Source organism: Tachyglossus aculeatus, chromosome 7 (assembly GCF_015852505.1).
Source record: "Tachyglossus aculeatus isolate mTacAcu1 chromosome 7, mTacAcu1.pri, whole genome shotgun sequence".
In the NCBI taxonomy this organism is placed as follows: domain Eukaryota; kingdom Metazoa; phylum Chordata; class Mammalia; order Monotremata; family Tachyglossidae; genus Tachyglossus; species Tachyglossus aculeatus.
The window spans coordinates 35561870-35587456 of NC_052072.1; the positions used below are offsets into that span (position 1 = coordinate 35561870).

Below are 25587 nucleotides of genomic sequence, written 5' to 3' on the forward strand. Positions count from 1 at the left end.
TTCTTAAACCTCCATGTTTTGGAGAACTGACTGTACGCTCGGAGTCGGAAGGCCTGGGAAGTGAAGATTAGAAACAAAATTATATAACAGGAACCATTCGAAATTGTGGAACTTAGCATGTGTGGCTGGGAAGAGGAGGGGGAATGGGTATCCTTTCCCCCATTTTCCAGTTGAGCAATTTATGCAAGGTCACCCAACAGGCCTTTGGAAGAGCTGGTACTAGAATTCAGGTCTCCTGACTCCTGGCCCTATACTTTCTGATAATAAATGCTCTCCCTACTCATGCAAGTGAGTTTTTTTTTTTTCCGTGATCTAAAAATGTAAAGGAAAAGACACTTAAAATTTATCCCGTTCTGCATTTAGTGCTAAAAAAAATTTCTTAACACTTAAGGATGGATGGTCTACTTGGGTTCATGAATTTGTTCTTTAAAGCATTATAAGAGTTATTTGGGTTATTTTGTGGTTTTTTTGTTTTGTTTTTTAACCCCAGACTGAATGTGGATGTCAGTTTACATCAAAACTGGAAGGAATGTTCAGGGATATGAGCATCTCAAACACAACAATGGATGAATTCAGGCAACATCTACAGGCAACAGGAGTAAGCAACATTTATTTACATTTAATTCATAGTCTAAAATAACACTTCTTTCTTGGAAAATATCTTTATTCAAGGAGATGATGGACGTTAACCCCTTTCAGTGTGCTTAAAAAAATTTTTTTTCAACAGGAATAATAATAAGAATAATGGTGATACCTGTTAAGCACATACTGTGTGCCAAGCTCCGTACTAAGCTTCGGGTTAAACTTGAAGATCATTGTGTCGGTCACAGCCCCTTCTCACATGGGTCTCTAAAGTATGAAGGAGGGGAGAGCAGGTATTTTTAATCCCCGTTTTACAGATGAGGGAACTGAGGCACTGAGTTGCTCAGTGACTCGCCCAAGGTCACACAGCAGAGTAGTGGCAGAACTGAGTTCAGAGACCAGGTCCTCTGGCTCCCAGGTCTGTTCTCATTTCTCTAGGCCACATAAAAAAAAACAAAAAACACTTTACCCATCTTTAAGCGTGAAGGAACCCCTCCCGTGGGACTGGGCTGATAAAAGCTGCTTAAGTTTGGTCAGGTTTGCGTGCATTTCTGATGCCTCGATTGTCTCCCCATTTTGCACTGGCTGGATTATAATGCAACAGTGCAGGGGACTGTAGGACCAGAGCTGAGCCTGGGCTGCACTGAAGTGGTTCAGGCTTCTGTGTCGTAGCATGAACCTCACATGAACAGCAGTTTTGTAGATTCACAGTTATTCCTTGGACTTCCAGCAGCCAAGCATGTGGATCAAAGTGGGATCTGGCCAGTCTGGGCTGGATTGGCCTCTGGGGCTCCAAACAAAACATTTTGTACTTCACTTTTAAATAGGAGCGGTGCCAGAGAACTATCAATCAATCATATTTGTTGAACACTTACTATGTACAGAGTGCTGTACTAAAGATTTGGGAGAGTGCAATATAACAAAGTTAGTAGACGTCTTCCCTGCCCACAACCAGCTTACAGGCTAGAGGGGGAAGCAGGCGTTAATATAATTATATAAATTATGGATATGTACATAAGTGCCACCAAGCCAGAAGCCTTTACATTGCTGCTCAAGCTTCTCCCAGCTTCACAGGACCCAAAGGAAAAAGATCAGTTTTGAGGGGCGAGAACAGTTGTCCCTTCATTAGGTGCAGCTCCTAATTTACTCCAAGCCTGCTAACAACTTTATTCCCCATCGGATGTGGTCTGTAATTCCTTCATTCCAGAGCCCTCATTGCTGTGAACAAACAGGTGCCAGGGCTGGCTTCATTTTTTCTGGACTCTGGAGGCAAGAGGGAATTAGTTGATAGAACAGGTCCAACTTGGGTGCTGTATTTTGTCTCCTCCCCTGGCCCCCAATCTAATGTTTTTATCCCTTTTCTAGGTACCCCCCCCCCCCCCCAAAAAAAAAGATTTATCCATTGCTTAAGTTATCCATGGAAAGCCTTTCTTTTGCCATCTGATTTTCTTGAAGAAAACAGCTAATGCTGAATGAAGAGTGCGAACTTGCTAAAAAAAATTTCTAACCAGGACTCTTCTTGTAAAGTAAATAGAAGATGCAAATTATATTCGAATTTGCAAGAGTTAGAGATGTGATTCTAAATTAGAATTTACTGTAGATTCCCATTAGCTGAGCTAGCTGGAGTTTGGATGAGGAACAGATCTTGCATGTACTTTGTATTCACACATAGCTACACTTTCCTGGAGTTGTTTATGTTTTTGTCGTTTGTTTACCCACCTTTCCCACTTCTTGCTGTCTACCGGAGCTTCAGGCTATTTGTTGTTGTTGTTGTTGTTGTTGTCTGCCGTTGTGACTCCTCTCCCAACCTCCCTAGAACATTACAGTTCCTCTGCCCAAAAAGGCTTCATCCTTCAATAGACCGGCTCCTCAGAGAAGGTTAACGTAAACCCGAGGGACCTCAAACTGTCCCTCGCCAAGGTAGCAAAGGCCCTTCAATCAGTCAGTTATATTCTTTGAGCACTTACTGTGTGCAAAGCACTGTACTAAACACTTGGGAGAGTACAATACAAACTCCTTAAGGGAGCAGGAATATGCTCAGAAATATGCTCAGAAAGGAGAGCAGTAGGTTAGTATCATTGTTTTCCCATACCTCTTTTCCGTCTTTCCCATGTCTTCCTCAGGAGACTTTAGGCTGTTTCTAAAGTATACAAGAGCTGGTTCCCTCAAAAGCAGCATTTGGTTGAAGTGCATCTCAACACCAGGCAGTTTCCCCAGTGCTTCAGATGGTACTTAATAATAATGGCATTTCCCGCCCAGATCCTTGTGGCCGCGACTTGAACCCAGCCCAAGTCCGTCTTTCGCACAGTCCTGCCTGGGCTGCAAAGTGTGGTGTTTTCAAAAATCAATCAATCGTATTTATTGAGCGCTTACTGTGTGCAGGGCCTCTACCACGAACCGTGATGTTGCAGGAACGTTGGGCTTACCTTCAGAGAGGCTGGCCGGCCTGTGCAGAAAATTCCACGTTCTTAATCTGGGGATTTGGGACCCATGAGGGTGTAGGGCCAGTTGGTCCTCAAAAGGGGAAAAAATTTCTGCCAGAGCACCAGGGAAACTGCCGTTGTCAGTGCCGTCTCAGAAATTGCTTTCTCCTGGACCACTGTGCTGTCACCTATCAATCAATCAATCGTATTTATTTACTATCAGATCTTAGAAATGCAGAGTGTACATGGCCACCCCAAAGAACCCCAGTTGTGCTGCTGTGGAGTTGTGTGGGCATTGCGTCAGATTTGTAAATTTTCTTCAACATTCCCCAACTCTTCCCCGAGGAATTCGACTTGGCCTAAAGAAAGGCATTGAGCCAAATATTAGCCTTCACTTGCTACCGATGCGTTGGCCCAAGCCCCAGGATTTTGGCTTGGGTTGTGTTCCGACCTCCAAGGAACCTGTTGTTGTGCCTTTAGCTCTGAAGGGCCACCTTAGTCAAAAGTGTAGTGTTCAATCAGAATAACATTAAGACCAAACTTAGTGATCTCAATTCTTCCGAGAAAATGCAACAATGTTAGTACAGTGCTGTGCACACAGTGCTCGGTAAATACCATTAATTGGTTGATTTCAGGAGTGGCCAAGGAGAGAACACTCCCATTTTGGCTCGCTCCTGAATACCCATTTTGACTGTCTGAGATAGTCTCACCAGCAGCCAGATACCTCTGACCGTTGATCCCAAAGGTTCCCCATGGCTATAACAGGAGTTATATTTTAAGAAAGGAGCAGTCCTGTAGAAGTTCTCTGACCTCCAAAAATCCTTACCTTTCCTCTCCTGTTCCTCAGAAGTCTTATTTAAAGTGCTTGATCCCTAAACACAATGGCGCAATAAATTTCATTTCCTTCCCTTGTGCTCCTTTGTTTCTAGTCTTTATGAAATAGCCAGGATCTTTAGGCAGCACCATTCTCCAGATGAAACCAGTGCTGATGGAATTACTCATAAGCCCTTAGTGTTACGATACCAGGCAGGCAGGTGTGGAGGCTGAGCCAACTGAAACTTCCATATTTTATGACTTCATCATTTTGCCTGGGGTATTTCCCAGCCTTTGTATCTCTTGGCAGTTAGTGTGATGAGAACCTTACAGATTTGGGGCATCACAGGCCTTGATTGCTTTTTCTAAGCCCCTTGCTGGGAGGAACTGGATCTGAACTCATTGCATTGAATCTGCCCCAGCACTCAGCAGAGTGCTTGGCACAAAGGGTGTGCTTAACAAATGCTATTGTCATTTTTAAGATTCAGAACCTCAGTAGCAGCATAGACAAGGAAAAAGCTTTTTTCGGAAATTTATGTGGCCCATTTTGAAGCATAGAGACCCATCCTTTTTCTCAGTGATTTCTGGCTCATTGAAAGATCTGTACGTCGCTTCCACTTACCTAATTTTGACTGAAAGACATCAAGTTTTGGGATGGTGCTTTATTCACTGCATGAGTTTTATGGATTTATCCTTACGCCGTCTCAGTGGCTGTTAAAATGTGGAGCAAAAATACCTTGATGAGAACACCAGTTGTTTCCAAATACCTACTTATCTCATTGTAAGCAGGAATAGCATTGTGTTTTTCAAAGGCTTAATCCATATCCTCCATCTACCATTTCCTCTATGACTAGGAAGAAGGTTGAAAGCCTTGCAGCTTTTGGGTTTTCAAGCTATTAGTTTTCAACTTCGAAGGAACAGAATCTGAATGTGCTTGTCAGATTTTTTCTTGGCGTCCTCAGTTTTATGGTATTTAGAGCATTGTTCTCCGAAACATTGTCCAGAAAAGGAAATAGCATGTTTAGGTATCCCGTGGTTGTGCAGACACTTAGGAGAACACCAATCTGCAGATCTTAAGAAGAAAGCAAGGTGCTTTCTCCTGAACTTTACTGGAACTCCTGATGATTCTTCCACAGCCCCTAGCCATATTTGGGTGACTAGAAATCCCCTGAAACTGTTCTTACACAGTTCGGGGCAAAGCAAGAATGTCTGCCTTCCAGATAAACTGAGCTTTTTTTTTAGTAGTCCCAAATACGTTTGGTTCCCCGGCAGCACAAGCAGGAATCCCCAGTCTTTAGTGTTGGTTAATCTTCCTTAAGTTTCAAAGGGACTGTATATAGGAATTTAGAAGTAACCTAGCATTGAAAGCTGTTGTATTTATTGAACCATTTTTCTGTGAAAAAATGAAGAGGAAAATTAAGCTTAGTTATCGTCTCTCTTTTAAGAGCAAGAACAGGTTTTTTCGTTACAAAAGCTGGAGGTTTTCGTAGTATGGTAAATGCTCCCTATTGGTCTTCTGAGGAAGAAGAGAAATGAGTCAAGCAGAGTGAAGAAGATAGGAGGATCAAGGTTATAAAGTGGAAGTCACAGAGTAAGGAAGGTCAGGAGAGAGAAAATAGATAAAGATAGGGGGAATCTCTCCCTTCAGAAATAATAGATGAGCCAAAATTAACAGCAGGCAGTTTTTCTAGTCGTTTGTTTTTTTTCTTTTGTCATTGTCTTTTACTGAGGATTTGAGCGGGAAGGACGAAAGTGAAATGTGGGAGTCATGAGAGCAATTGAAGCCAGTGACTGAAAGGAAGAATTAAGTGGGTTGAGAGTACTGAAAGCTTGGGTGGGGGCAGATGAGTAAGAGGGAAGAAGTAGGAAAAAAAGCATTCTTGCTGCTGCTTATAGGGAAAGTCTGCTATTTCGTTCTGAAAGGCAGCTGAAGCTCCAGTTTGGAGTTTTCATTCCTTGTTCTGCATCTTTGCAGCTTTCCTATGGTACCACTGGATACCAGGCCCGCCAGAAACAACTTTAGGCCAATTCCCCGGAATCTTATAAGTGCACCTCTGCACCAAGTGGATCTGTGGATTTTACTCCATTACCTCCAGATCAATAATGAGCATTTTGAATTTAAAAAATTCTAGAACTGATCCCTAGAGGAGGACTCATTCAGAAAAGTGAACAATTATTCCTAATCCTTGATTCCTGATTTGTGTCCATTATAACCCCAACAGAACATTGACGCCTTCGGTAATTCTTATCTATGTTTTTAAAAAAGACCCTCGGTTAAAATGTTACTGTGTCCTCTGAAAAATCTACGTGTTAAATCCGTTGATTCTTTTTGCTCAGATTGTGAGCCCCCCCAAAGAATAGGGACCATGTCTAATTCATACTTGTGTTTTCTTTCCCAGCGCTTAGTACAGTGCTCTGCACACAGTAAGCTCTTAATAAATACAATTACTACTATATACGGGTGTTTGATTAGTGACCAACCAACCCTCTCTTATAATGGCTTTAATTTACATCTTTTTGCACCTGGAGTCTTTTGTGACCCAGCTACTTTTGGGGTGGCAAGGAAGTTGCCTGTCCTTATTTAGGCTTTGCTATTTAGGCAAGTTTATTGTTGTTTGTTCATTTTTAAGACAATTTTTTCCTTTGTTGGCCTCTTTTACTTTGCCGATTGGCCATTAGTCAATGTCAGTCTCTTTACTCTGTAGAATATATTTTTTATGATTGATTAATATTGGATATGCCTCCAGATTTTGTGTTAGTAGTTTGGGTTTTTTTGGGCTTGTCTTTTGACTTTTTCTTAATTGTCATTTTCACTCTATCATAATTCCTTTTCTAAAATGAAGTATCCCTGTGGTGGTACGTTTTGGCCTTCTCACCCCAGCAGGAATGTTTCGTTTGCTTTGTTGTGATTATTTCATGTACCTCATATGCTTCCTGTTGCAATTATTCAAAGAAAGTCACTTTTCCCATCAAAAGTGGGGACACAGCTGGGGATTGTATTAAAGATTAGGTTAATGCTCATTTGAAAATATAATAAAAGTACACTCCGTAGAACATAGACTACATCCTGTGTAAAATTTTGGGCTTTCTCTTCCTGATTTCATTTTGCAGGTGTCATTAGGTGGTGTAGATCTTACCGTGCGAGTCCTCACAACAGGATACTGGCCCACACAGTCAGCTACACCAAAGTGCAACATCCCACCAGCACCGAGACACGCTTTTGAGATATTTAGGAGGTAAATAATGAACCAAGTTCAGGAACATTATTCAAAAAAAAAAAAAAATTCGGATTTTACTTGAAACAAGTTTACCAAGATTTCACTGTTTTTACTCTTTTGTTTACATTATCCAATTGAAGCCGTATCTCTTTCTACTTTTTTTCCCCAAATGTAACTCACAGCTGTGACAGTCAGCTCTGAGCAATATCTGTTGGATACATTTGATACAGTACCTTTTAATAAAGATTCTATAGTGCTCTAAGGATATTTGAGCAGGGGAAGGTGAGAAAATCTACAGTATTTTGGTGAGACAGTCTATAGTTTGTTACCCACTGTCAAATTACAGCCAAATCCACCTTTTGAGATTTACTAGAAAGGTAGATTTAATTTTAAAACATGAATACTGGATAAATATGCATACCTATATACATAAAAGCAACTTTTATCATTTTCTAGATTTTATTTAGCCAAACACAGTGGGCGACAGCTGACACTCCAACATCACATGGGTTCTGCAGATCTCAATGCCACTTTTTATGGACCAGTGAAAAAGGTAAATGTGAAGAAGTTAAGCAGTTGTTCATATTAAATACTGTCATGGATAACTTAAAATTGTAGTATACCTAGAAGGTGTTTTATGTTAAATTTGTGACGCTGAAGTTTTAAGGCTAATGCTTGTAGACATGATGCTTAAAATTTGCAGATTATTTCCATTTTTTAAATATTTCCCTGACAGATATTATGCTAACAAAGGGATAAACTATTTGGCTCTCTTCCCATTCCCTTATCCAACATCTTCTTTAAAATCTCACATTCTTTGCCAGTGATCCTCCCTGGGATTTTTTAGGCATGTCCAGAATAATGTAATTAATTAAAATTGCAATATGTAGAAAAATTGGAAGTACTTGAATATGATATCTTCATTATCAAAGTAATTAGTTTATATCCTAGATTGTAAGGCTAAAATTAATTTGTTTTAGTTATTTTGTGGTTGCAGAGCTCAAAACAGGATTGTTCTTTATCTTGAACTGAGAGCAGTATAAAAATCTTAACAAAAAATTAAGAAAAAGAACGTTAAGAAAGGTTGCCAAAAACCGAGTGTATTTTGAGCAGGGAGAGAAATATTAGTGAATTATCTTAAGGCAATATGTTTCCATTTCATTTTCCTGGTTGCCAACATTTTGGTTGAATTGTTGTTTAATGGTTGCATTCTATTATTTAAATTGGAAAGTAAGTTGTTGGACTGCACAGGATTGGCAAATTAGAACAGTGGTAATTTTACTCAGTGACTGTGCCAAGCACTACCTTGTGATTGACCACGCCAATTTCTGACATACAGACAGAAGGAAAACATCCACCCACGATCTAAAAAGAGTGGCATCTGATGTAAACTAGCACAGTATTGCCAAAGGACCTCGAAGATATGCAGGTCAGGCAAATGTTAGCGCATATGTGTGGGTGGATCACCATCATCAGATAGGCTCCAAGCTTGTACTGACTGACTCTAATCGCAAAATGACTGCTAAGCCATCAAGACAATTAAATTCATTCATTCAATCGTATTTATTGAGCGCTTACTGTGTGCAGAGCAGTGTACTAAACACTTGGGAAGTACAAGTTGGCAACATATAGAGACGGTCCCTACCCAACAGCGGACTCAGAGCCTAGAAGGGGGAGACAGACAACAAAACAAAACATATAAACCAAATAAAATAAATAGAATAAATATGTACAAGTAAAATGGAGTAATAAGTATGGACAAACGTATATACATATATACAGGTGCTGTGGGGAGGGGAAGGAGGTAAGGCGGGGGATGGGGAGGGAGAGTAGGGGGAGAGGAAGGAGGGGGCTCAGTCTGGGAAGGCCTCCTGGAGGAGGTGAGCTCTCAGTAGGGCTTTGAAGGGAGGAAGAGAGCTAGCTTGGCGGAAGGGCAGAGGGAGGGCATTCCAGGCCAGGGGGAGGACGTGGGCCAGGGGTCGACAGCGGGACAGGCGAGAATGAGGCCCGGTGAGGAGATTAGTGGCAGAGGAGCGGAGGGTGCGGGCTGGGCTGGAGAAGGAGAGAAGGGAGGTGAGACGTAGGAGGGGGCGAGGAGATGGATGGACAGCCTTGAAGCTGAGGGTGAGGAGTTTCTGCCTGATGCGTAGGTTGATTGGTAGCCACTGGAGATTTTTGAGGAGGGGAGTAACATGCCCAGAGCGTTTCTGCACAGACGATCCGGGCAGCAGCGTGAAGTATGGATTGAAGTGGGGAGAGACAGGAGGATGGGAGATCGGAGAGGAGCCTGATGCAGTAATCCAGTCGGGATAGGATGATAGATTGAATGAGTAGGGTTAGCGGTTTGGATGGAGAGGAAAGGGTGGATCTTGGCGATGCTGTGGAGGTGAGACCGGCAGGATTTGGTGACGGAGTGGATGTGAGGGGTGAACGAGAGAGCGGAGTCGAGGATGACACCAAGGTTGCGGGCCTGTGAGACGGGAAGGGTGGTAGTGCCGTCAACAGTGATGGGAAAGTCAGGGAGAGGGCAGGGTTTGGGAGGGAAGACAAGGAGTTCAGTCTTGGACATGCTGAGTTTTAGAGGTCGGGCAGACATCCAGGTGGAGATGTCCTGAAGGCAGGAGGAGATACGAGCCTGGCGGGAGGGAGAGAGAGCAGGGGCGGAGATGTAGATTTGGGTGTCATCGGCTTAGAGATGATAGATGAAGCCGTGGGAGCGAATGAGGTCACCAAGGGAGTGAGTGTAGATAGAGAACAGAAGGGGACCGAGAACTGACCCTTGAGGAACTCCTACAGTAAGGGGATGGGAGGGGGAGGAGGAGCCCGCAAAAGAAACTGAGAATGAATTGCCGGAGAGATAAGAGGAGAACCAGGAGAGGACAGTCTGTGAATCCACGGTTGGATAGTGTGTTGAGGAAAAGGGGGTGGTCCACAGTGCCAAATGCAGCTGAGAAGTCGAGGAGGATCAGGAGCCTAAATGATAGGCTCCCGGAGGACAAAGCCACCCGTAAAGAGCTTTGCAGTAACATTCCGGCCTCCCTGTTGAAAGAAGGAACTCCATTCACAATCTCCAACTTAAACAGCAAATGGGCATTACTCAGTTGCATGTATCCACCCCAGCGCGTAGTACAGTGCCTGGCACATAGTAAGCGCTTAACAAATACCGCAATTATTATTAGTAGGCAGCCATCAACCGACATTGGGCACAACTAAGTGATGTTTGCGGCGGGTTCGATGCAGAAGTTTGAGATTTAAAGTCTACTTTTAGCAAAAAGAGTACTTCAGCTAAAGCTCCTGGCGGCACCTCAGACGAGAGAGGCTTACGAATATGGAGAGGCAGTGCTTCTCAGTCAACTGGTCGCTTTAGCTGTAATCAAAGCATCTTTAGTATCGCAAGAGGAAACTTTAGAACATCTAAGGCTTCTACTCAGCATGTTGCTTCCAACCATCCTGTCCATTGTGTGGGTTGACCTTGAGGTATAAATGCACCAAAAACTTCTGTCACTGAACATCAAAAGACAAGTGGGAGCTTTTCTTCCACATGCCGGTAAGGGTCGTATGGAAGAAAATCTAAGTTTAATATGTCTTCGGAGTCTAGCCGACTGGCTATACTAGCCAAGTCCTGGACACCCAGAAGCTTGGGTTCAGGGTTCATCCTGCTGATAAAGCATTTTCGCACCTGTTCAGCAGTTGAGGGCAAAATAATATTGTCCCAATAGTTGAGAGGACTTGAAAAGATAAACTAAAGATCAGACTCAGTCTTAAAATGAAGAATAAACTAAAAAACACACCTAAACTAATGTAGACAGTACTGTAGTTTTGTGAATCTTGAAAGTTTGAAAGTAAAAATTGCAGATGTTCAAAAATGCAGTAGGGTATAAATGTTACATTTTTATTTTAACAGGAAGATGGATCAGAAGTTGGTGTTGGAGGAGCCCAAGTTACCGGTTCTAATACAAGGAAACACATCCTACAGGTCTCCACTTTTCAGATGACTATACTAATGCTCTTTAATAACAGAGAAAAATACACGTTTGAGGTATGGATTTCAATTATTCATGTTTAAATGAATAGCGTGCCGTGTTTTGTCCGATGTTATAGAATTGATAGGTTTTTCTCTTTACACCCAACCCAAAATACTTAAAGCCACCGATTTATGTATGCGTTAGGCTGATATCAAAACTCCTTTATTAAATGCAAGGGCTGAAGGCAAACCCCTCAACTCTGGTGCACCTTCTCAAAAGACGTGATATGCTGAAGGCAATACACCTCCAGACTCCAGTGCAAAAACCACGCCTCAGAGCCTTGAATATCTCTTGGCTCGGGTGGGCCAAACAAACAGAACCAGGGGTCTTCCAGAGTCGAAAACCCTCAAACCTTCATGGTGAGAATCATCATCTGGTTCTCAGGAGCCCGCTAGACCCCGAAAATTGAGAATTTCTTGTATCTAAAAATTCTGAAAAATAGAACGAGTTTATCATAGCAGTCCTTACCCCCAAAGGAGTGTGGTTTAATTCTATAAGGCCAGTCACATCTGAAAAATCACCCAAAGTCTCATGCTAAGTCTTTCCTTAGACATCAATGGATGAATCAATCAGTCGTTTTATGGAGTGCTTACTGTGGGCAGAGCGCTGTACAAAGAACAACATAAAGAGTTGGTAGACACGTTCCCTGGCCACCACGAGCTTACAGTCTAGATACTGATTTTTCCTCTGATTTCTACAGCTTTTAGAAGCGGTAGTAATGCTTGAACTGACTCAGTTTTACTTCACAAAGCTGTGCTGGTGGTCAGTTTATTGGCTCCAGTTCACAAGTTAGTTACCTCGAAATAACGAGCAGCTGACTGCAACTTTTCACTCTGGTTTACATTTGACTCGTTCTTACAAGGATTTAATTCTTCTTTCCAGTCTAAAAACTCTTGAACCTAAAAATCCTGGGCAAAATTGGGTCTGGAGCACATGAAAATGTACCAGCCGTAAAATGCATTAAGAATGCCGTGCCGATTTTATGCAGAAAATTCAGGGATAGAGTCATCTTGTTGCAGTTCAAGCTACCTAATCTCTGTGTCTACTGTAAATAGTCTTTTATAGTCTTATTCCAGATTGGTTGGTGAAATGTCAAAACAGAAGGCCTTGGTCTTGTTTGTATGGTGCAAGCTTCTAATTGCTAGGTTTGGTAAATTATAGGAAAATTTTAGTTCACTGTATAGCAGGACTGTTACCACCACCACTTACATGATTAATGAAGGGACTGCTGGCAGTTTATGTTCAATATCTTCCAGTCTACGTAGAAATTACTTTTACATAAACGTTACAAATGAGGGTTTATTTTAAGAAAAGCTGGATGTTACATGCGGTTGTATTTCCATATGCTTCTGAAAGGGGTTTAGTGTGTGTATATGTATTTCCGTACATACTTGTCCTAAACCTGAGAAAATGTCCCTTTCGTTATTTGAGGTATGTTACACCTCCTTGTTAATAATTGTGATTTTTTTTTTTTTTTTTAATGGCATTTAAGTGTTTACAGTGTGCCAGGGCACCCTTCTAAGCTCTGGGTTAGATACAAGATACTCAGGTCTGAACACAGTCGCTATCTCAAATGGGGCTCATTGTCTAAGACTCACAGTTGTAATTTTGTTCAAATTAGAATTCATGCTTCAGTTCCAGCTGGTTGTATGTTCTTAATTCTGTGTTTTGACAGAAAGAAGACATATGATTAATTGCTTATCCCTTACTAGTGATTTGAAATACCCAGGTTTTAACTTCAATCACTTGTTGCTGCCTATTTCCTTAACAGTGTTTTTCCTTCATTTGTTAATGTCTGAAATGAATAGAGAAGCAGCATGGTGTAGTGGCTAGAGCATGGGCCTGGGAACCAGAAAGTCATGGGTTCTAATCCCAGCTCCTTCACTTGTCTGCTGTGTGGCCTTGGGCAGGTCACTTCACTTCTCTGTGCCCATTACCTCATCTGTAAAATGGTGATTAAAACTGTGAGCTCTGTGCGGGACAGGGACTGTGTCCAACCCGACTAGCTTGTACCTGACACATAGTAAGTGCTTAACAAATACCATCATTATTATTATTATTATTATCATCATTAATAATAATGAATAAGTAATAAACATGAAAGTATTGATGATCTGGTGAGCAGTCATAAAATGATTCCGGGTACATTATCGATTATGCCTATATATTATATAGTGTGAGTTCACATCTCTGCTTTAGAAAAGGGTGTGAGACCTGCTCGGTATTCATTCTGACAAATTCTTTGTAATATAGTATGGTCAACAGAGAATGGTCACAAAATGAAATGAATTTTAAAATTTAAATGGGGTTGGAGTAGAATTAAACTTTTTAAAAATAGTTTTTGGTGGAGAAATCCCACCACTTCCATATGGATTCATTAGGGCTGGTTGCAGCTTTAGCCACCATGGTCTCATAGGCTGTGAACGAAATAAATAATATCAAAGTGATCTCATTGATAATTATATTTTTCAGTTCTCTAAAGATCTTATTTGCTTAGGTGCCTTAGCAAAAACCATTATTATTCTTAAGAAAAGTTGCAACCAAACAAAATGCCTTTCTTTTTTTTCTTTTTTTTTTTTTTGCTGTTTTTCGTATTTAAGCGCTTTCTTTGTGCCAGAAACTGAACTAAGTGCTGGGGCAGATAGAGCTAATGAGGGGCTCACGGTCTTAATCCCCGGTTTATAAGTAAGGTAACTGAAGCAAAGATAAGTTAAGTGACTTTCCGAAGCTCACACAGCAGGCAAGTGGCAGAACCAGGTTTAGAACCCAGGTCCTGCCAACTCCCCAGCTATATGCTGTATCCATTAGGCTATGCTGCTTCCTCAACGCTCCTAGAAAATCACAGAGAAAAATAGTAACAAACTCATGCCCCTGTTTTTGCTATGGCTCAAAATATTCCATTTGTCAAAACTGCCTAATCTTTAGCTGGGTTGACTTCCCAGCAATTTTAACTATCCAGAGGAAGAAGTTTTGAAGTGATTAAAAAGAAATGCCCAGTTCACTGGAGAGCTGGTCTTCTGCCCAGAATAATACTTTCCTAATAAGTACCAGGCAAATCCAAGACAAACTAAGTTTTAGCAACAAATTCTCAGCTTTTTAGAAAGTGATACAGTTAGGGCTGGTCAATTGTATAAACCAGACTTTTGGTGTAAGTTTTTAGGATTTGTGTAGAGTAGAAAGAAGCTGAACTCCTTAACATGTGCCTGGTTTTGTAATGGACATCAGTGACAAAGTACAGCAGCACATAGGAGCTGGAAAACTAGGTGGAAGAAAGAAATCTTTTCTTATTGCTTCAAGTGAATTCAGGTGAAAGTGCAGAAAGTTGAGGAATGGGAATGGTTTTAAAGATGCCTCTCTTCGTTTTTCCCTGTTGATGGACCCACTAATTCATTCAAGCATTTCTGTTCTGCATTTCATAATTATCCAATTAGTAGGTATTTGTATTCCACTCCATAGTCTGTGTGTTGTTTTTTTTGTTTTTTTAATCTTCTTTAATGTTAGATTCAAGCTTTTCCACCTGGTCCTCCGTAATAAATTGAGAAAGTGAGAATTCTTTCTTTCTCTACACCTATGACCTCTAACTTAAACTTTTCCAAAACATGTAATATTAATATGATGGATTTTTCAGGAAATTCAACAAGAGACCGATATTCCTGAAAGAGAGCTTGTTAGAGCCTTACAGTCCCTCGCGTGTGGTAAACCAACACAGCGGGTTCTCACTAAAGAGCCTAAGTCCAAGGAAATAGAAAATGGTCATATATTTACGGTTAATGATCAGTTCACATCCAAACTGCACAGAGTCAAGATTCAAACAGGTAACTGGAATTATATTTACCCCTTTTTTTTCTTAAAATTTCTCATCTGTTGCATTTTTCGTAAAAATCAATGATCTAATGCTGTATATATACATCAGGCTTAAGGGCAAATAGATGCAAAGTAATCAATGATAGAAATTATAGTTAAGGTACCATCTTAAATCCTGAAGCAAAGCTAAACACTTCCCTTGTTCCCTTAGTTTATTTCTTTCGTTTCTTTTCAAATGCAATTTTAGTGTCACTTTTGTTTTTAAATGACTCCATTAGGCATATTGGGGAAAACTCCTTTGTTAACAGTAGCTATCACCAGAACTCAACAAATGTACTTCTGATGAGTGAAGGAATAGGGTGGTGAAAGGAACTGTCCTATTAATCTAACATATAATTAGGAAATAAAGCAATGGGAGGCAGAAAAATATTGAGCGAAGACATTAAGTAAACTGACATGTCCAAGAAAGTAGTTTTGACTGAAAAACTAAGCCAGCATTTACTATGGCCTGCGTGATATAATCTGAACTACCAGGTCCTCAGAATTAGGCAATATACTCTGACATGACTATTTTACATTTTCTCTATTCATAAAATTATTTTTTCTTTGATGCCATCATCACATTTAAATTCAATGACAAAATTGTTGGAGCAAGTTTTAATCTCTATTTCAGTGGGTGCAAATAGTTGATTTTCACTCCTTCCCATAAAGCATATTTAAAATTATTGAGATAATTATGGTGGGGCTTATGTATTTTGGCTAGCATATTTCTTAAGCACAAATGGGTCCTTGTTCATGCTGATGCTAACTCAGTTTGAGGAGTAGTATAAATTAAACCATAATTTTGTGTCCATGAGCATTTGGTGTGTTATTGTTGGATTAAAGGTTTACCACAAATCCCATGTAGCAGTACAGTGACATCCTTATCCTATGAAATTACTCCCTCTTGATTGGAATCAGTAGGAAATGTTTCTTAATTTTTCATAATTTTTGAATTATAGAATTTAAAATATAGGGAAGAGGAGATGCTTCTAAACAAAGAAAGAGGATTGGAGAGGTGAGGATTATTCCTCTTTTAGAGAAAGTGAATTTGAACGAGTAAATATTGGGGTCAGAAAATCCCACTTTAGGAAGGCTGCCCTGGTTTTAATTGATAATGTCCCAGTTGCATCAGATCGATGCCCACTATTGACATTTCTGTACTTTAATCATATCCTCAGCACTTCGATACGTGTGTATGTTTTTATTTGTATTTATTTTTTGCAGTGACCTTTTTTCAGCTGCTTTGACTTGATGTGTTTGTAGTGCTTCCTGCTTGCTCTTGTTCTTCCTCAGCCTTTCACTGTCTATAAGTAATTTTGCGTCTGTTTCCCCCTCGTTGTCCGCCATTAGATTGTAGGCTTGAAGGCAAAGCACCTAAGTCTTGTTTCTCAGTAACATGATGTTGGTCACACCCTTGACCTCATCATCTCCTACCGCTGCACTATCTCCACCCTCACCAACTCTGAAGTCCCTCTCTCTGATCATAACCTTCTCACCTGCATCCTCACTCACACTCCTCTCCCCTATAAATCTGTATTACTACCTCACAGAGACCTCCGCTCTCTCGACCCCATCCATCTTTCTGAGCCCCTCACACCCCACCTCGCCCCCCTTTCCTCTCTGCCCAATCTTGATGATCAGATTACTGCTCCCAACTCTACCCTCTCTACTCAGCTCGACTCGCTCGCTCCCCTCTCCCTTCGCCACTCTCGCACCACTAACCCACAGCCCTGGATCACTGCCACTGTCCACCTCCTTCGCTCTTATGCTCGAGCTGCTGAACGCTGCTGGTGAAAGTCTAAACACCAGGCCAACCTCGTTCACTTCAAGTTTATCCTTTCCTGCCTTAACTCTGCCCTCTCCTCTGCCAGACAAAACCATTTCTCCTCCCTTATTGACACCCATGCCCATCATCCCCGGCAGCTCCTCTGTACATTTAACTCCTTTCTCAGGCCCCCTATTCCTCCCCCTCCTCCTTCCCTCACCCCCAACGATCTGGCCTGCTATTTCATTAGTAAAATTAACTCCATCAGGTCTGTGCTCCCCAAAGTCCCTCTTCCCCCCTCCCCAACCCCCCTGCTCTCAACCCTCTCCACTACTCTCCTATCCTTCCCAGCAGTATCCTCAGAGGAGCTCTTCTCCCTCCTCTCAAGTGCTACTCCGGCCACCTGTGCTTCTGACCCCATTCCCTTTCATCTTATGAAATCTCTCGCCCCGTCCCTCCTCCCCTCCTTAACTTCCATCTTCAACCGCTCACTCTCCACTGGTTCCTTCCCCTCTGCCTTCAAATGTGCCCACGTCTCCCCCATCCTAAAAAAACCCTCTTTTGACCCCACCTCACCTTCTAGTTATCGCTCTGTCTCCCTCCTACCACTCCTTTCCAAACTCCTCGAACGAGTCGTGTACACCTGCGGCCTCGAATTCCTCAACAACAACTCTCTCCTCTACCCCCTCCAATCTGGCTTCCGTCCCGTCCCCTACATTCCTCCAAAACTGCCCTCTCAAAGGTCACCAGTGACCTCCTGCTTGCCAAATCCAACGACTCCTACTCTATCCTAATCCTCCTCGACCTCTCAGCTGCCTTTGACACCGTGGACCATCCCCTTCTCCTCAACATGCTATCCAACCTTGGCTTCACAGACTCTGTCCTCTCCTGGTTCTCCTCTTATCTCTCCGGCCGTTCATTCTCAGTCTCTTTTGCGGGCTCCTCCTCCCCCTTCCATCCCCTTACTGTAGGGGTTCCTCAAGGGTCAGTTCTTGGTCCCCTTCTGTTCTCCATCTACACTCACTCCCTTGGTGAACTCAATCGCTCCCATGGCTTCAACTATCATCTCTACGCTGATGACACCGAAATCTACATCTCTGCCCCTGCTCTCTCCCTCGCTCCAGACTCGTATCTTCTCCTGCCTTCAGGGCATCTCCATCTGGATGTCTGCCCGCCACCTAAAACTCAACATGTCCAAGACGGAACTCCTTGTCTTCCCTCCCAAACCCTGCCCTCTTCCTGACTTTCCCATCACTGTTGACGGCACTACCATCCTTCCCGTCTCACAGGCCCACAACCTTGGTGTCATCCTTGACTCCGCTCTCTCGTTCACCCCTCACATCCAATCCGTCACCAAAACCTGCCGGTCTCAGCTCCGCAACATTGCCAAGATCTGCCCTTTCCTCTCCATCCAAACCGCTACCCTGCTCATTCAAGCTCTCATCCTATCCCGTCTGGTTACTGCATCAGCCTCCTCTCTGATCTCCCATCCTCATGTCTCTCCCCACTTCAATCCATACTTCACACCGCTGCCCGGATTGTCTTTGTCCAGAAACACTCTGGGCATGTTACTCCCCTCCTCAAAAATCTCCAAAGGCTACCAGTCAGTCTGCGCATCAGGCAGAAACTCCTCACCCTGGGCTTCAAGGCTCACCATCACCTCGCCCCCTGCTACCCCACCTCCCTTCTCTCCTTCTCCAGCCCAGCCCACACCCTCCGCTCCTCTGCCACCGCTAACCTCCGCACTGTACCTCGCTCTCGCCTGTCCCGCCGTCGACCCCCGGCCCACACCCTCCCCCGGGCCTGGAATGCCCTCCCTCCGCACATCCGCCAAGCTAGCTCTCTTCCTCCCTTCAAAGCCCTACTGAGAGCTCACCTCCTCCAGGAGGCCTTCCCACACAGAGCCCCCTCCTTCCTCTCCCTCTCCCCATCCCCCTGCCCTACCTCCTTCCCCTCCCCACAGCACCTGTATATGTGTTTGTACAGCTTTATTACTCGATTCATTTTACTTGTACATATTTACTCTTCTTTTTATTTTGTTAATATGTTTTGTTTTGCTGTCTGTCTCCCCCTTCTAGACTGTGAGCCCGCTGTTGGGTAGGGACCGTCTCTATATGTTGCCAACTTGTACTTCCTAAGCGCTTAGTACAGTGCTCTGCACACAGTAATCTCTCAATAAGTACAATTGAATGAATGAATAAATGAACATTCAGTAGGTGCTCCAGTTAAAGCTCAATCAATCATTTGTATTTATTGAACACTTACTGTGTGCAGAACACTGTACTAAGTGCCAAAGAAAAATTAGATTGTTTGAGAACCCAGTATTTAATTTAAGGATATTTTCCTTAGTTATCCAGAAAACTCAGTGTCACTGGAAATGAAAATTGTGTTGTATTAAGCTACATGTGGCAACTGTCTTAAGTGTGAACAGTTCACCTATAAAGTTGAATTCCCATTTGTCGAGAATAAGGCAAATGAAGATGGACATTCTGTGGTTAAAGCTTAATGTATAAATCCTTTTCTGATCCAACTGTGTGTGTTGAACAATATTTTTTTTTTTAGTTGCGGCCAAACAAGGGGAATCGGATCCAGAAAGAAAAGAAACAAGGCAGAAAGTAGATGATGACAGAAAACATGAGATTGAGGCCGCAATAGTGAGGATAATGAAATCTAGAAAGAAGATGCAGCACAACGTGTTAGTAGCAGAGGTGAGAGAAATTCCATGGCCCTCCGGAAAGAGCGCGGGTTGGGCATCAGAGAACCTGGGTTCTAATTCTGGCCCTGCTATTTGCTTGCTGTGTGACCTTAGGCAAGTCAGTTAACTGCTCTGTGCCTCAGTTTTCCTGTCCTCCCTCCTGCTTCGATCGGGAGCCCCATGTGGGATGGGGACTGTGTCCAACCGAATTAATTTGTATCTACCCCGACGCTTACGACGGTGTTCGACACACAGTAAGCACTAAACAGGTACCATAAAAAAAAGAATAAAGTTAAAAGTTAAAGCATTTGGTTCCTGAATGCTTGACAGTGTTCGACACACAGTAAGCGCTTAACAGATACCATTAAAAAAAAAAAATAAAGTTAAAAGTTAAAGCATTTGGATCCTGAATGCAGGGGGTTCTAACTTGAGTAAACACGTATCCGAAGAGTAGCACACCCCAGTCTCCTCTAAAATAGAACATCTTTCGAGAGGAAGGGCTTCCACCCCGATCGTGAAGGTGACCAAATGAAGACTTTTCAACGGGATGACTTGCCAAGAAAGGAACCTGTAACTCAACTTTCTACTGCGAACTTTCCCGCATTGTGATCGGGAAAGTTTTTGGCAAGGGCATTCCCTCCTCCTTACCTTGGAACTGCCCTGGGATGAGAGGCGGTCTAAGGTGTTACTGTTAACTTTGTGAGCTGGGGGGGAGGAGAGGTGGTGTAAGCTTTTATTCCGTCGTAATGTAATTTAAAATGTCTTTTCCCACCATTCTAGGTAACCCAACAGCTGAAGGCCCGATTCCTACCAAGTCCCGTTGTTATTAAAAAACGTATTGAAGGACTTATTGAGCGAGAATATTTGGCACGAACACCTGAGGATCGTAAAGTGTACACTTACGTAGCATAAAAATGCGTTCGGCAAATTGATTTATTCTTGGACTATAATCTTCGCATGAACTGGGAAGTTCTTTTAAATCATTAAATATTAAGACGACCATCTCTTCTGTTAAATTACAGTACGTGTTCTAGACCATTCAGATCAAGCCTTTTACTCCCTTGAGAGTTTTCAACATCACTTGATTGAGCTTCAGGCTTTTCAACATTGCTCCTGTAAAGGTCATCTTTACAGCTCCTCGGGAAAATGTGAATGTGCCGCGTTTGTTTTCAATACTGTATGAAAACGGGAAAAAAAAAAAATAAAACCAATTTAGAAAATACAGCTCATTAAAAAATAAAAATTGTTGGAATTTCATTTCCCCAGGTCTTCAGTGTTGATGTAAATGTGTTTCTGTAGTGTTGCTTAGCACTTTGCGCATTGTATAACTTGGTTTTTTTTTAAAAAAAAAAAAGGTTTAAAAAGACAGGATTCACAGTTATATTGCTCTGCTTGGGAAATTTCCTAGTCATATTTAATTTTACAATTAGATAAATGTGCAAACTTTCAGAACTCCCATTTTCGCATGCTTCCCTCTTCCAGGTGCCACTGATATTCTAGGCATATGATTTGGAACTCAATTATAATTCAGCAATTTGGTTTCTTTCCTGATGTAATTTGAGTTCTTCCAAATTAAGTGCGATACTGATTAGCTTTCTTCTGGATTATTTCTAGAAAAAGAAAAAGATTTTAGTGTGTATAAATTGTATAATAATTTTGCTGTTGTACTCACTGCTGGTAGTGAATTGTACAGGGCATTGTTTTTATTTCATTTATTGTAGACAAATTGAAAATAAACGGATTTAGTGTACACATACCCACTAATTCAAGTGTGTCAGAGCACAAGATTGGCAGTTCCCTATACTTAATTCTGCCTCTTTAAAAAGCACACCAGTCTATAATTAGTTCATGAATGTCTTTGGGGTTTGTTTTTTTTTTTTAGCAACCATAGAATTTTTCCACCTTAAATACATCATTTGAGACACAAAGTGAAGCAAGCCATTGCGCATTATTAATTTACTCTTTTTCAATGCCGTCTAAAAATGCAATAAATAAGATTACTTTAATCTTTATAATGAAATCTTCCATTTTTACAGCCAGCAATCTGTTTACATAAGTGTGATGATGTTTCAGAATTAGTGATTCCTGGACATATACCACCTATATATATACTTTGAAAAGTTTCATTTTTTTCAAGGATGTGCTTTAAGCTGAAGTTTTCCTCAGATGTCCCCTACTTGGAATAGTCACAAATGTTCTTTTTTTCTCCCAACTTACCTATTAAGTACAATGGTTTCCTTTCCCTTATCTTTGAAGCATTTTTCCGTTCGTTTTTTGTCTTTGTTTTGTCTTTCATCGGGCAATGTTTCAAACACGTAATAGGTACAAACCACTATCGATTCATGTTTGGGTGGAAGACTCGATTGTAACTAACAAGTTCAAGTAACTGACATTTCATTGAGTATTAAGTACAGATGATACATTTATTAGAATGTATGTCTCAGAAGATAAGTTTTGTTCATATTATTTATAGTAAAGTTTAGCGGTTGAATTTTAATTGAGATTAAAAATTCCACGAATAGTTTTCCCATGCGTCTTGGCTAATAATTTTCCTTCTCTTATTGGGTGTATTTTTGTTTGCACGCACAGTACATACTTAAAACCATTTTGTTGAGTCCCATTGTATACTTAACATTTTGCACTTTTCATGCCGAAGTACAACTCGAGAGGGCAAAAATAGCATGTGCATCTCTGCTTGGGGAGATTTCTACCCCAGCTACCTCCAGATTTGAAATGCCTTTCTTGGGTCAATTTTTGTATTCTAGAGAGAGCTGAAAATTTTTAGGTTGACATTTTATGTAATTTGAATTTCAGGAAGAAGTTACGCATTTAGCCTCCCTCAATTTTTCAGGGTATTTTTTTTTTTCATTTACAGTTTAGCACTCTCAGTTAAATATAGTGTGTATAAAGGCGACTGAGTTTTACTTCACCAGAGTCAGGTTCTCTAACCATAATTAGATGGAGATGGAAACTCATTTGTAGAAGAAAATGTCCAAGATCAGTCTACTTGTGAAATATTTTAATACTATCTTTCTGGTGGTTTTATGAGTCAGTTATCTTTTACCATGGCAGTAAAACGAGCCACCGTTGCATTTCTTGGAGTTCACAGGGGAAAAGCAAATCAGAAATGGTTGTGCCTTTTTTCCATCCTGTTTGCCGGTGGTTTTCTAAAGTTTGTATAGCATCAAAATGAGGCATTGTGAGCATCCTTTGGGTGCAAGGTTCTTGCATTGGAGGCATGTAACAATAAGCAAGTTATCTTAGAAAGAATTCCAAGTTGCGTGGATTTGGGCCAGAAATTTTAGAGGCATCACAATTTTTTTTTGTTTTTGTCATGCCAGTTCAGCTACTGCTTCCTATTTAACCCCATTCCAGGGTTCTGCGCAGTTCCTACAATTGTCTTTTCTGCTCCTTTATTTCCCAACCTGCCATTCTGTATTCCATCCATGCTCATAATACCCCTTTGTGCCACTCAGGAAGAAAGGGGGCAAATTAGGAAGATGGTGGGGACCCAGAGGTGGCCTGACAAATGGCCCTGGAGGACAGAAGACATTTATAAAGCAAATTTCACCTTCTAGCCGAATGCGAGAGCTACATTTGTTTCCTCCAACAGGGAATCATCGATAGATTTCAATAAGTATGAAGAAAGCAGGCTGCCCGCCATTGAAACAAAAGCTAATTACATGGGTAAATACTGCTAGTTAAACCTTGGGCTTGGATTACCTCAGAAAACTCAGTTGCCCAGACCTTTCCAAGAGCAGAACCTAGATTTTAAATCTATTTAGGAGGCCTGAAAAATTGGTTATTTTGAGAGGCGACAGGTGCAAATGAATATACCATAAGGAAGAGTGGAGTTCAGTGACATAAAATGGACCCTAGAAAATACGCAGCTCTTCTCTAAAGTGTCTAATGAAATATTATAAAATATTTTCCAGATCCTCAATTTTGTATGACACCCGACTTTTAAGTGACACGATAAATGTAACTAACTCTGTTATCCAGAATATCCAAATAGCTAGACTGGCATTGGACTAGTTAGTTTATTGATAATTTGAGGGTTTAATGTTTTTACGTGAAGTTACCAACCGAATCAAGGGTTTTCCAAAGGTAGATACACTGTACTCTTTTTTCTTTCTGCTCTTGAAATTGGTTTCTGTAATGTGTTTTACTACTCCAGTATATTTGTATCTAGTGGGATTTGTCTCTTTTGAGTTCCTTAATTATATCAATAGTGAAATGCAGAATATGCAATAGATTATAGAGACTTCAGTGATTGCAGGGAACATATCGGTTTTGAATTTGAGTAAGACTGACTCATTAAATGATCTAGCCTATGTTATGCGCATTTAATGTGGTCTCCAAGTTGTAAGTCCGTAATTCTACTGGCTCGACGAAGCCTAAGGCCTTATTTTAGTTTTAGATTCTCAATGACTTCAAATAAATTTGGATCCCTTCTTATTAAAATGTTATGTACAGTACTTCTGTTCTGCTTGTGTTTTAAAAACTGAGGTAATTATTTGAGTCTATAAAATGGAAAATTAAATTACTGAGGCAATATTCTCTCAAAATCTAGAGTGCTTGAGATCTGGCCCGTTCTAGAAGGACTCCCTTTCTAGATTTCTGAGTATTGTTTTGGCTACGTATGTAGTTATCTCCAAACTCAACTCACACATGTGTTCACACATGCACACAATACACACGCACTGCGTGCATGCATTGAGGCCTAGGCTGCTTATTTACTCTCAACTCTTGTGTTTCTGACAGGCCTGGGGAAAAGGCTCCAGACCCACTGAGTGCAGCTGGTATAATAAAAATAATAATAATAATGGCATTTATTAAGCGCTTACTACATGCAAAGCACTGTTCTAAGCACTGGGGAGGTTACAAGGTGATGAGGTTGTCCCACAGGGGGCGCTCAGTCTTAATCCCCATTTTACAGATGAGGTAACTGAGGCACAGAGAAGTGACTTGCCCAAAGTCACACAGCTGACAGTTGGCGGAGCTGGGATTTGAACCCGTGACCTCTGACTCTGAAGCCCGTGCCCTTTCCATATTTATTATTTTACTTGTACATATCTATTCTATTTATTTTGTTAGTATGTTTGGTTTTGTTCTCTTAGACTGTGAGCCCACTGTTGGGTAGGGACTGTCTCTATGTGTTGCCAGTTTGTACTTCCCAAGTGCTTAGTACAGTGCTCTGCACATAGTAAGCGCTCAATAAATACGATTGATTGATTGATTAAATACGATTGATTGATTCTCTGTCTCCCCCTTTTAGACTGTGAGCCCACTGTTGGGTAGGGACTGTCTCTATATGTTGCCAACTTGGACTTCCCAAGCGCTTAGTACAGTGCTCTGCACGCAGTAAGCGCTCAATAAATACGATTGATTGATTGATTTTCCACTGAGCCATGCTGCTTCTCTAATATCTGCCTCTGCCTGTTGTGGCAGGACTTGATGTTAATGTAGTTAGCTACTTCAGCCCTCCAAAATGTGGTCAGGAAAAGGTTAGTTACGCTGTGCTCTAGTTCATTCATTCAATCGTATTTATTGAGCGCTTACTGTGTAGTTACTTCCTGCTTCCCTTCCTCCTGCTCTAACTGATGCACTGAGGCAAGAAGTATGCCAGTCAACCCGTGCAATCTTGTGTTCGATGGGCGAAAGACCGCATTCATTTGTTCATTCAATCGTATTTATTGAGCGCTTACTGTGTGCAGGGCACTGCACTAAGCGCTTGGGAAGTACAAGTCGGCAACATATAGAGTCAGTCCCTACCCAACAGTGGCCTCACAGTCTAAAAGGGGGAGACAGAGAACAAAACCAAACATACTAACAAAATAAAATAAATAGAATAGATATGTACAAGTAAAATAAGTAGAGTAATAGGGGGAGACAGACAACAAAACAAAACATATAGACAGGTGGATTTTTGATAGTTGGGATTTTCAATGTCATACTGTATTCGCTAAACAAGACATCTGTTGCTGCACTAATGGTTAAATCTTAACGTTTACAGCCCAAATTTCAAAGATCCAAGTGCCTTGGCATCTGTAATGCAAAATAACACACTTATTTTGAACTTTAGAGTGGTGGACTATAGTAGCTCCATAGCAAATACTGCTTAGTCTTCTTGGTTTTTCTCTGAAAGCTAGTATGATTTGACTTTCTGCCGTTAAGAAGTGTGGCACAGAGAACCTGATGATGGGATTAGTAATGAAGA

The 25587-nt window shown here is 41.4% G+C and overlaps 1 protein-coding gene across 1 annotated transcript in view; it reads left to right on the forward strand.

Annotated features, from left to right (window-relative positions):
• The window catches only part of CUL3 (cullin 3), a 115547-nt gene extending 94919 nt beyond the window's left edge, over window positions 1–20628 (forward strand). The window contains exons 10-16 of the mRNA XM_038748868.1: window positions 491–598; window positions 6930–7054; window positions 7493–7589; window positions 10941–11075; window positions 14690–14876; window positions 19235–19380; window positions 20148–20628. Of these exons, the coding sequence (XP_038604796.1) occupies window positions 491–598; window positions 6930–7054; window positions 7493–7589; window positions 10941–11075; window positions 14690–14876; window positions 19235–19380; window positions 20148–20279 (930 nt within the window). The 3' untranslated portion in view covers window positions 20280–20628. The remainder of the gene's footprint in view (window positions 1–490; window positions 599–6929; window positions 7055–7492; window positions 7590–10940; window positions 11076–14689; window positions 14877–19234; window positions 19381–20147) is intronic.
• The last annotated feature ends 4959 nt before the right edge of the window (window positions 20629–25587 follow it).